Here is a 10,403-nt window from a genome sequence, read left to right as displayed (position 1 = left end):
ATGGCGGAGGCGGCGGAGCTGAAGGTGCGGGGGGGGGGGGGGACGCGGGGATATGGGGCTGGGGTCAGGCACAGGGGGGGCGTGTGGGGCCGAGGGGCTGGGGGCGAGCAGAGAGGGGTTGGGGGGTTATGGGGTTGGGGGGTTATAGGGCTGGGGGTGCGGGGTTAGGCAGTGAGGGGGGGGTGAGGGTGGAGGGACGGGGACGGGTGGAGAGGGGTTGGGGTGGGGGTTATGGGGTCAGGCAGGGGGATGTGGGGGGGTGTGGGGGGGTGTGGGGCTGGGGATGGGTAGTGAGGGGGTGTGTGGGGCTGGGGGGGTAAGGTCAGGGAGTGGGGGGACGTGTGGGGCTGGGGACAGGCAGCGAGGGGTTGTGGGGTTGGGAGTATGGGGTCAGGCAGTGAGGGAATAGGGTCAGGCAGGGGGGGGGATGTGTGGGGCTGAGGGGTCTGTGGGGCTGGGGGCAGGCAGAGAGGGGCTGTGTGGGGCTGTAGGGACGTGTGGGGTTGGGGTCAGGCAGAGAGGGGCTGTGGGGTTGGGAGTATGGGGTCAGGCAGTGAGGGAATAGGGTCAGGCAGTGTGGGGCCATGTGGGGCTGTAGGGATGTGTGGGGCTGGGGACAGGCAGCGAGGGGCTGTGGGGTTGTGGGGCTGGGGGTATGGGGTCAGGACGTGTGGGGCTGTGGGGTCTATGGGGCTGGGAACAGGCAGCAGGGGGCTGTGGGGATAGGGTCAGGCAGTGAGGGAGTAGGGTCAGGCTGTGGGGGGACTTGTGGGGCTGTAGGGACGTGTGGGGCTAAGGGAATGGGGTCAGGCAGCCAGGGGCTGTGTGGGGCTGAAGGGACTGGGACAGGCAGAGAGGAGCTGTGGGGTTGTGGGGGGCTCTGGCAGGGGCTGTGGGGCAGCAGAGGGGGCTATGGGGCCATCAGCGAGGGGATGGTGACTGTAGGGTACCGAGGGGGATCTGTGGGGCTGGGGGGCTCGGGGCGGTGCAGGGGGGGAGCGAGACAGCGCCGGTAGGCGTGGGGCAGCTTAGGGTTTTTTTTTAGGGCTGTGGGGGGGAGCTGGGGACGGGGCTGGGGGTCCCGTCCCGGAGCAGCGGGATCCTCGCAGCCCCTCCGCGGGGGCACCCTGGGGGGCTCGGGCACGCGGCGGCGGCGGCGAGGAGCGAGGAGGTGGCGGTGCTGAGCCCCCCAACACCCCCCCCCCCCCCCCCCCGACCCCATTTCGGGGGGGGGATTTATTTCTATGGGGCCAGCAGGAGCAGCGGTGCCACGGGCACGGCGCGGGACCCCGCAGCGCCGGCACCGGCCGGGTTCCAGCCCCCGCCACTTTCTTCTTCTCGTTTTTAGGACTCAGCGCGTGTAACCGCCCCCGCCCACCCGGCCGTGGAATAGGAAAAATTGCCCCCGGTAACTAATTCCAAAGCTGATTTTTTTACATTTTTTTAATTACATTTTTTTTTTTTTTGGTCCTCGCCGGCTTTTGAGCCGTTTTCCCGCAGGCCGCGCTGCGGGGTCGGGGCTGTAGGGTCCTTTTTTGGCAGCAGGAGCGGGGGCGCAGTCTTTTCGCTCGGCGCCCTGCCCGAATTTTGGGGCCGTTGCGTGGCTCGGTTTTCCTCCCTTCCCCTAAAACCCCGCGTGGCTTTGTGGGGTCAGCAGCGGGCACCCCCCCCCAGCCAAAGTGCCGGCGTCCCTACATTTTGGGGACGGGGCTGGCCGGCTGGGGGCAGCCCCTTTTGCCCTTTGATGCCCCCAGAAGTGGGGCCGGGCACCGTTTTTGCGTTTTTCCTCCCTTCCTGGGTGTTTTTGGGGCTCTCACTCCGCGTCTCGGCTCCTCGGCCACCCCATAGAGCCCCCTCCTGGCCCAGCTCTGCTTCGAGCCGTTCCCCATCTGGGTCTCGTTTTGCGAGCGAGCCGAGCCAGCCAAAAATCGGCTCGTTTCTCCTTAAAAAGCCCGCGGCTTGGCTCGGACCCCCGCCTTTCTTCCGAGGCCACCCAGTGCCACCGGTGTCCTGCTGCGGTCCCCCGCTGGTGACAGGCCGGTCCTGTGGGACCTCGGTGTCCCTCTTCCTCGGCTGCTCCGTTTTGGGGGCGCACGGCGCGCCCTGCATCCGTGGGGTGCCTCCGGCAGCCCCAAATCCTGCTTTTTTTTCCCCCACCATCATTCGGGGGGCGCCGCGATCTCTCCGTGTGGCCGTCCTGAACCCCTCCTGGCGGGCTGGAAGTAATTAGTGCCGTAACGACCCCGTGCTCTAACGACCCCGACGCGGGTCCGGGAGCCGTGGAACCCACAGGGGGACCTCGGAGCTCTTTGGGCTCTGCTCGGGTCGGTTCCTAAATCGGCCCCACAGCAGCCCCCGGTCCCCATCCCACGCGTCTCGTATCGGGGCCGAGGCGACCCCCCCGGCTCTGGGTGCCCTCGGGGACCCCACACACCTCGGGGGGTCGCCGGAGCCCCGCGGGCAGCAGGAGCTGAGCCCCCCCCGTGGGCATTAGTGGGGTCTGGGCGCGCGTCCTGCCGGCGCGGTGGGTGCCGGCGGTGCGGTGCCACCGGGCTCAGCCTCCATCCACCGGCCCGTGGTGGCCTCCGAGGCTGTGCCGGGGCTGGAGGGGGACAAAACCTCGAGCTCTGAGCGCGGAATTGGCCCTAAAAGCAACATTTGGAGGAGGGGGCCAACCCAAACGACCTCGGGGTACGGGGCCGCGGCGCTCGGCACCCCAAAAAAAAACCTCTTTCCACCTCTGCTGCCTCCCAGCCGGTCTGGCCCCGACTCGGGGCCGGGCACGGCGGTGACGGGGGCCCCCCCCGTTTTTGGGTCTTTTTGCAGCACATGGTTCTGAGCTTTAGGGTGTCGGAGCTCCAAGTCCTCCTGGGCTTCGCCGGGAGGAACAAGAGCGGGAGGAAGCACGAGCTGCTGGCCAAGGCGCTGCAGCTGCTGCGCTCCGGCTGCAGCCCGGCCGTGCAGATGAAGATCAAGGAGCTGTATCGCCGCCGCTTCCCCAGGAAAGCCCTGGCCCCCTCCGACCTCCCCGGCCTTCAAATCCCCCCCGGGCAGCTCCCCGCGGCCCCCGCTTTGCCTCCCAACGCCGCCGCCGCCGCTTGCCCCCTGCCCTACGAGCGCGGCGGTGCCGCCGCGGCGCCGCTGCCGCCGGCCCTGCTGCCCCCGCTGCCCCCCCTGGGACCCAAACGCGAGGCGGACGCTCAGCACCTGGCCCCCCCCGGCCCACCCCGTGCACCCCGACGTCACCATGAGGAGGCTGCCCTTCTACGACGTCTACGACGAGCTGATCAAGCCCACCACGCTCGGTAGGTGCCGGGGGGGGGAGAGGTTTTGGGAATGTTTTACCCCCCCCCAACCCACCCGAGCCCTTTGGCGGCGGTGCGGGGTGGCTGCGAGGGGGTTTGTGCCCTCCTGGTGCCCCCCGGGGGGGGTTTATTGGAGGTAGGGCAGGGTGCTGGGGCTGAAGGGGCAGAATTTGGGTGATGTTGGCCCAAAATGACGAGGTGTTGTCCCCCGGGGGGGTTGTGGTGCCGAGTGCCATCGTTTTTTTTTCCCCCCTCCCTCCCCGCAGCGTCCACGAGCAGCCAGCGCTTCGAGGAGGCGCACTTCACCTTCGCGCTCACCCCGCAGCAGGTCCAGCAGATCCTGTCCTCACGGTGAGGGGGGCAGGGGAATCTGGGGGGGTCCCTGGGGGGGCAGGGGAATCTCGGGGGGGTCCCTGAGGGGGCAGGTCCCGCGCTGTGCCCACCTCTCGGCTCCGGCACCGGGGGATTGGGGTGGGTGTGGGGCTGGTGGGAGGCACGGTGCTGGCTGCGACAGGCTGTGGGGGGGGATTAATGGGAAAATGGGGTGAAAAAAATGGTCCTGGGGGGTGAAAAATGGTCCTGGGGGGTGAAAAATGGTCCTGGGGGGTGAAAAATGGTCCTGGGGGGTGAAAAATGGTCCTGGGGGGTGAAAAATGGTCCTGGGGGGTGAAAAATGGTCTTGGGGGGGGTGAAAAAAAATGGTCCTGGGGTCACTGCCTGGCAGCGGTGGGGTGCTGGGCTCCTGGGGCTGTGGCTCCCTGGTGGGCTGAGCGCCTTCCTCCTTGCAGAGACCTCCTGCCGGGTGCCAAATGTGATTACACGGTGCAGGTGCAATTAAGGTAAGGCCCTAATTAAGCCCGCGTCCCCCTAACGAGTGCCCTCAGCTCGCTCCCCGAGCTGGTGTTTGCGCTGCGGGGCCTGGGGCGCTCGGCACGGCGGGCACCAGACCTGGGGAGCCCCAAATCCGGGGGTTCTGAGCCCCAAATCCGGGGGTGCTGAGCCCCACGAGGCCGAGGGCGCCCGTCCTCGTCCCTCCTGCTGTCCCGTGCCCCTGCCCGTGGTCATTTTTGTATGATTTGGGTGCAGCCGGGCTGGGTTTCGCTCCGAGCTTTGTGCCCTCGTGCACGGCCCCCTCCGCTCCCCTCTCCGTTTTTTTTTGACCCGTTGCAAAACGCAGAACGAGAGGCCCCAAAAAAGCTGAAAACGTGAACTTTTTTTACTCCTCAGTCCAGAAACTGCTCTTAAAGATGCGAGGAGAGCAGGCAGGGAAATAAAAAATGGAAAAGGGGAAAAAATGAGCGGGGCTGGGGAGGCTCGCACCCGACGCTCACCCCCTGGCAGAGCTCCCCCTCCCCGAAACACCTCCCCAAAACGCCTCTCCCTCCCCAAAACGCCTCCCCAAAACGCCTTCGCCTCCCCAAAATGCCTCCCCCTCCCCCAAATTCCCCTTTCTTTCTCCCCCCTGCCTTGCAGGTTCTGCCTGTGCGAGACCAGCTGTCCCCAGGAGGATTATTTCCCTCCCAATTTGTTCGTCAAGGTCAACGGCAAGCTCTGCCCCCTGCCCGTGAGTAAATCCCCGTCTCCCGTTGGCGTCCCGTGGGCTGAATCCTGCCCGTCCCTCGCTGTGATGCCCGGGGGGGGGCGTTGGGGGCTGTTGGGGTTTGATACCGGGGTCGTGGCAGCGCTCAGGGACCCGAGCTCGGGGGTCCCGGGGAGGATTTGGGGTCAAATTTGGGGTCAAGATGCTCTGGAATGCGGCGCGAAGCATCCAGGGGCGCGACGTACCGTGGGGACACGGGGCTGGGGGTTCTCCTACGGGGTCTGACCCCCCCACACTCCCCCGGGAGGGGCTTTTTCCCTCGCTGTAGGAATCCTTTCCCTCCCCGCAGGGTTACCTCCCGCCCACGAAGAACGGCGCCGAGCCCAAGCGCCCGAGCCGCCCCGTCAACATCACGCCCCTGGCGCGGCTCTCGGCCACCGTCCCCAACACCATCGTGGTCAACTGGTCCGCGGAGTTCGGCCGGGTGGGTGAGCAGCCCCCGGGGAGGGCAGGGCGAGGAAATGAACCCCAAAATGACTAAATTAAAATGAAATAACGACAAACACCACCCCCCACCCTGCCAGGCAGCACCAGCGCTGCCTGCACGCCGTGGACGTTCCCCGTGGGGTGCTGGCGCTGGGGAGGGGGGGACGTGGGGCTATATTTAGGGGGACAGCTGGCCCCGGGGGGGGGTCCTACGTGTCCAGCTGAGCCGTGGCACCTCTCCTGCAGCACTACTCGCTGTCGGTGTACCTGGTGAAGCAGCTGACCTCGGTGACCCTGCTGCAGAAGCTGCGCGCCAAGGGCATCCGCAACCCTGACCACTCGCGAGCCCTCAGTAAGTGCCCTGGGGGGGGCCCTGGGTGGGGCAGGGTTGGGGTCCCTGTGCTTGTGAGGCAGAGCAGGGGGGGCTCCTGGTGCCTGTGGGGTAGAGCAGGGGGGGCTCCTGGTGCCCGTTGGGGGGCTCCTGGTACACGTTTGCCTCCCCATGAGGAGCAGGGGAGTGGTGCCGGGGGGCGCACAGAATCCCATGGGGCAGGTCCCGTCTCCGTGCCGCGGACGTTACCAGCTGTTAACCCTGCAATTTTGCCTAACGAGGGTCACGGTTTGAGTTAAAATCCTGTGTATTTGTGTGTAAAAGGAGGCAGGTGCTGACAGCAGAGCTCTTTTTTTTTTTTTTTTTCCCCCCCCTCTCCTTTCAGTCAAGGAGAAGCTGACGGCTGACCCCGACAGCGAGATCGCCACCACCAGCCTGCGCGTCTCCCTCATGTGCCCGGTACGTCCCGGTGTCCCCCCCCTCTATGGGACCACGATTTGTGCTGCTGCGGCCCCCCCTCCAGCGGGAAAGACAGCCCTGAGCCCCCCCCGGCAGCAGAGCTGGCCCTCCATGCCCTAAAATTGCCAGAATCGGCCCAAACCACCAGGCTAACCACACCGCCTGCTGCCCAAACCTTGTCGTTCACCTTGGCTCCTGCATTTATTGGAGGGAGAAGTGAGCTGGGGGGGGTGAAATGGCCAAAACCCCCCCGGAAAGCCTCATTTCCCCTGCGTGTTAGCTCTCCTTTGATGTTTAATTCAACCTCTCGGTGGCCGTGCAGGGGACAGGAGAGGGGGCAGGACCCTTGGGGCCGTGAGGAGGGGGTCCCGCGTGGCCAAAACCTCGCTGATTTTTTCCCCTTCTGCCCCCCCCCCCCCCAGCTGGGCAAGATGAGGCTGGTGGTGCCCTGCCGGGCCACCACCTGCACCCACCTGCAGTGCTTCGACGCGGCGCTGTACCTGCAGATGAACGAGAAGAAACCCACCTGGACCTGCCCCGTGTGCGACAAGAAGGCCCCCTACGACAACCTGATCATCGACGGGTGAGCCAAAGGGGTTGGGGGGGGGTCACAGCTCCTGCTCCCCCCCCTCAGCTGCTCACGTGCGTGGGCTGCAGCCCCGAGCGACCGAAAATCCCGATTGCCACCCCCCCGCACTGCTCCGGGGCCAACCTGGAGAGGTTTTCCCGAAGAACAAGGAGCTTTTGTCCGAATCTTGGCCTCCACACCAAGAGGGGGGGGGAGCTGCTGGAGCAGGGCCCGGGCCATGGGCTGGGTTTTGGAGCAGTCGTTATTTGTCTCACCTCTTCGACCACCAGCTCGGGGGCGTCCCAGCCCCGCGTGTCCCCGTATTTACGCCTGGGTCCTGCTGCTTTCTGCCCTCCCCAGCTCACCCTCTTTTTTTCCCCCCCCCCCCACTCTCCTCACAGGTTGTTCATGGAAATCCTCAACTCCTGCACGGACTGCGACGAGATCCAGTTCATGGAGGACGGCTCCTGGTGCCCCATGAGGCCCAGGAAGGAGAGCCAGGAGCTGTGCCAGCCGGCTGCCTTCAGCGGGATCGAGGGTACGGCCGCCGAGCCCGTCTTGGACACCTCATTTTTGCCAAAGCCACGGTTTCAGGGAGCCATTGGGGACCTCAGCTCCTCCCTGGGGTGCCAAAAACGCTGCAGGGAGCTGGCCCTGGAGGCGAAAATGCCTCTGGCCTCCCCTTCTGAGCCTCAGCCCTTTGCCTCCGCAGCTGCCTCCGTGTACACGGTGAGCCCCGAGGGCAAAAACCCCCCCGAAGGCAGGAGGAAGGTGGAGGTGATCGACCTCACCCTGGACAGCTCGTCCGACGAGGAGGAGCCGCCCGCCAAGAAGCAGCGCCCGGCCTCCGGGGGGGCTCTGCCGGCAGCACCCGGCCCCAAGGGGTGAGGCAGCACCCGCAGACCCCCAACCCTGCCCCACTGGGACCCCCTTACCCCACCGGGACCCCCCCCGCAGCCCTGAGCCCTCCCGAACCCCCAGGAGTCATCCTGGAGGCACCGTCGAGGCCGGGTTTTTATTTCCCTGGCGAAGCGCCCCGGGGAGCCCTCGGCCTCCTTCTGGGGGGGCTCCTCACCCCCTCGCTCTCTCGCAGGGTGCTCGGCGTCGACCCCCGGCCGTCCTCCGTGCTCCGCAGCCCCCCCGCGGCCGCGCTCGGCAGCGACTACCTGCCCGGCCTCCCCGGCCACGAGTACCGCGCGTCCTACCCGGCGCCGGCGGAGCTGCAAGGTAACGGGGCCCACAGGCTGCTCCTGCACGTGCACGAGGGTTCTGGTGGCCACACAGCAAACCTGGTGGCCACACGGCAATCCTGGTGGCCACACGGCTGTCCTGGTGGCCCCATGGCTGTCCTGGTGGCCCCACGGCAATCCTGGTGGCCACGGGGCCGTCCTGGTGGCCCCACGGCTGTCCTGGTGGCCACACAGCAATCCTGATGGCCCCGTGGCTGTCCTGGTGGCCGTTCCAGTTCACCAGGTTGCCAATTTGCCAGATATCGGGGTTGGAGGAGCAGAGCTGGTGCTGGTTCCTGGTGCTGGGAGCAGCCCAAACCCATCTGCTGCCGTCCCGTTGTTGGCACCATTCATCTTCCCCTCGTGCCAGAGTTTTGTTCACCACCAGGAGATTTATTTCCCCCTTTTTTATTTCTCTAGGTCTGGATTTATTTTCCTTCCTTCAAAGTGAAAATCAGGTCAGTTTTTTTTTTGGTTCCTTTTCCCTCTTTTTTTATTTTCTTTTCCCCCCTTGCCTTCTTCTCCCTCCTGACTTTTTTTCCCCCCTTCCCTCCCTCGGCAGCACTACAGCCCCTCCGTCATCACCTCCCTGGACGAGCAGGACGCTCTCAGCCACTTCTTCCAGTACCGGGGCGCCTCCGGCCACTTCCTCAACGTCAACCCCTTGGGCCCCGTGATGGGGACGCCGCACGGCGGTGCCGTCAGCCCGGCCGCCGGCCGCATCAGCAGCATCGTCTCCGCCGGCGCGCTGCGCGAGGGCCACGGGGGCACCGTGAGCAGCAGCACCACGCTGCCGGGCTGCCGGCCGGACATCATCTCCCTGGACTGAGCGAGGGTCCTGGGAGAGGCGAGGGCAGGCTTCCAGGAGCTGCTTTGGGGGCTGGCACGGACCCCACCTCGCTGCGGTTCCTCCCCGGTGCCCCCAAGGCTCTCGTGCCGGGGGCTGCCAGCGTGCCCGGGGCCGCGGGGGTGGCTGCGTGCACTCCTTTAGGACGCTGGGCTGTGGGGTAGGGAGCAGCCCTGCCCGAAGGTTAGCCGCCCCCCCCCGGCCTTTAAGGAGGGGTTTTAGGGCCGTTTGGATCCTGTAGGGTCCTGCTTTGTGGAGCTGGGGGGGGGGACAGCTCGCCCCAGTGAGTCCTGCCCTGCCCCGGCTGTGCCTCCCACCCCGGTCCTGGGAGCAAAGCGAGCTCCTGCCGGGGGGGGGAGAAGGAGGAGGGAAAAAAAGAGGGAGAAAAAAACCTCAGCGCTGAGCTGTGGTGGCCGTGGGGCCGAGCCAGCGAGGGTTGGATGAAGGAACGGGGCCGGGAGGGGGACGCCACGGCCGAGTTGTGCCCCTGGGGGGCACGGGCAGGGCAGGGGGGCTGCACCCTGTCCAGAACTGGGCTCTGCTCGCAGGACCAGGGGTGCACGAGGGGCTTGGGCTGGTCCTGGGGCAGGGCTTCCACCCGCATCGCCCCCAGCAGATGTTTCTCTGTGGGTTTGTCACCACCCCGCAGCTCTCCAGCCCCAGCCCCGGCTGGAAATTCCTCGGTTTTAAGGAAAAAAGGCGACGAGGGCAGGGAGCAGACCCTGGGGGGGCCATGCTGGAGGAGGCTGCACTCCCCTTGGGACCGGCCGTGCCCCCCGGCTGCGTTTCCAGCCCCAGATTTGTGCTCTGCAGATTTTTTTGGGGGGGTCGGGGAGCCCCCCGGGCAGGAGGGCAGCAGCGCAGCGCCCCGACCGTGCTGCTGCCGCCGGGCTCAGCAGTGTCTGCTGTCATTTTTCAAACCTGCAGATTTTGTTTTCCTTTTTCCTCCTTTTACCCATTCCCGGCGCAGCCCTGTACGGAGAGCAGAGGATTTCTCGATTTTTCAGTTGCAGCTTTTGTACATAGGAAACTCCCAAAGACTTCCCCCCTCCCGGCGCGCCTGGACTGAAGGAAAGGGGGTTGGGGAGGGGGCACGGCGCCCATTGCACAAATTATTTATGTATTTAATCGTATTTAGTTCATAACCCTCCCAGCCACGGCCCTGCTGCCTCCTGCGTGTCCTGGCCCAACGGGGGCTTCCTCAGCCCCCCCCCCCCCAGCTCCTTCCCCATTTCAGTACCGAGAGGTGCGGGGACGAGGCCAGGCTGGCGTGGGGACAAAGTGGCAGGAGTAGCAATTATTTTTTTTTTTTTAATTTTTATTATTTTAGCACCTTTTTAACTGCTCCTCGCTGAGTTTGAAGGCTGGGCCCCCGTCGGCGGGAGCGGCGCACGGCGTTCTGCTCGGGCAGTTTCTTACTTCTTGTATCGCACCCGCGGGGACTAAGCCAAGGCAATAAAAGCAACCGACCCCAGCACCCAGCCTGGGGGGGGGGGGCACCTTCCCTGCGTCGTGTTGGGGTGGGAGGGGAGCCAAATATTGGCTGTGTAACGCAGGGGCTGGGGTACCTGGCCCTTAAAACCCCCTTTTTGGGGGGATTTGGGTGCAGCCAGAGCCACCCAGGTGCTGCCCCGAGGG

The 10,403-nt window shown here is 65.7% G+C and overlaps 1 protein-coding gene across 1 annotated transcript; it reads left to right on the top strand.

The window, feature by feature from the left end:
* PIAS3 (protein inhibitor of activated STAT 3) lies at positions 1–10,330 on the top strand (the record flags this gene model as incomplete). The annotated part of the gene is given in 15 exon segments (XM_084303394.1): positions 1–24; positions 2,827–3,213; positions 3,215–3,305; positions 3,572–3,656; positions 4,094–4,144; positions 4,779–4,869; positions 5,195–5,329; positions 5,578–5,683; positions 6,048–6,121; positions 6,544–6,704; positions 7,091–7,227; positions 7,402–7,573; positions 7,783–7,916; positions 8,339–8,376; positions 8,481–10,330. Coding segments are annotated over 15 exon segments (1,953 nt in total). The 3' UTR covers positions 8,748–10,330.
* Positions 10,331–10,403: the final 73 nt, after the last annotated feature.

The sequence above is a fragment of the Netta rufina genome, assembly GCF_964035555.1.
Source record: "Netta rufina genome assembly, chromosome: 29".
Classification (NCBI taxonomy): Eukaryota; Metazoa; Chordata; class Aves; order Anseriformes; family Anatidae; genus Netta; species Netta rufina.
This window is presented reverse-complemented; position numbering and strand designations above follow the sequence as displayed.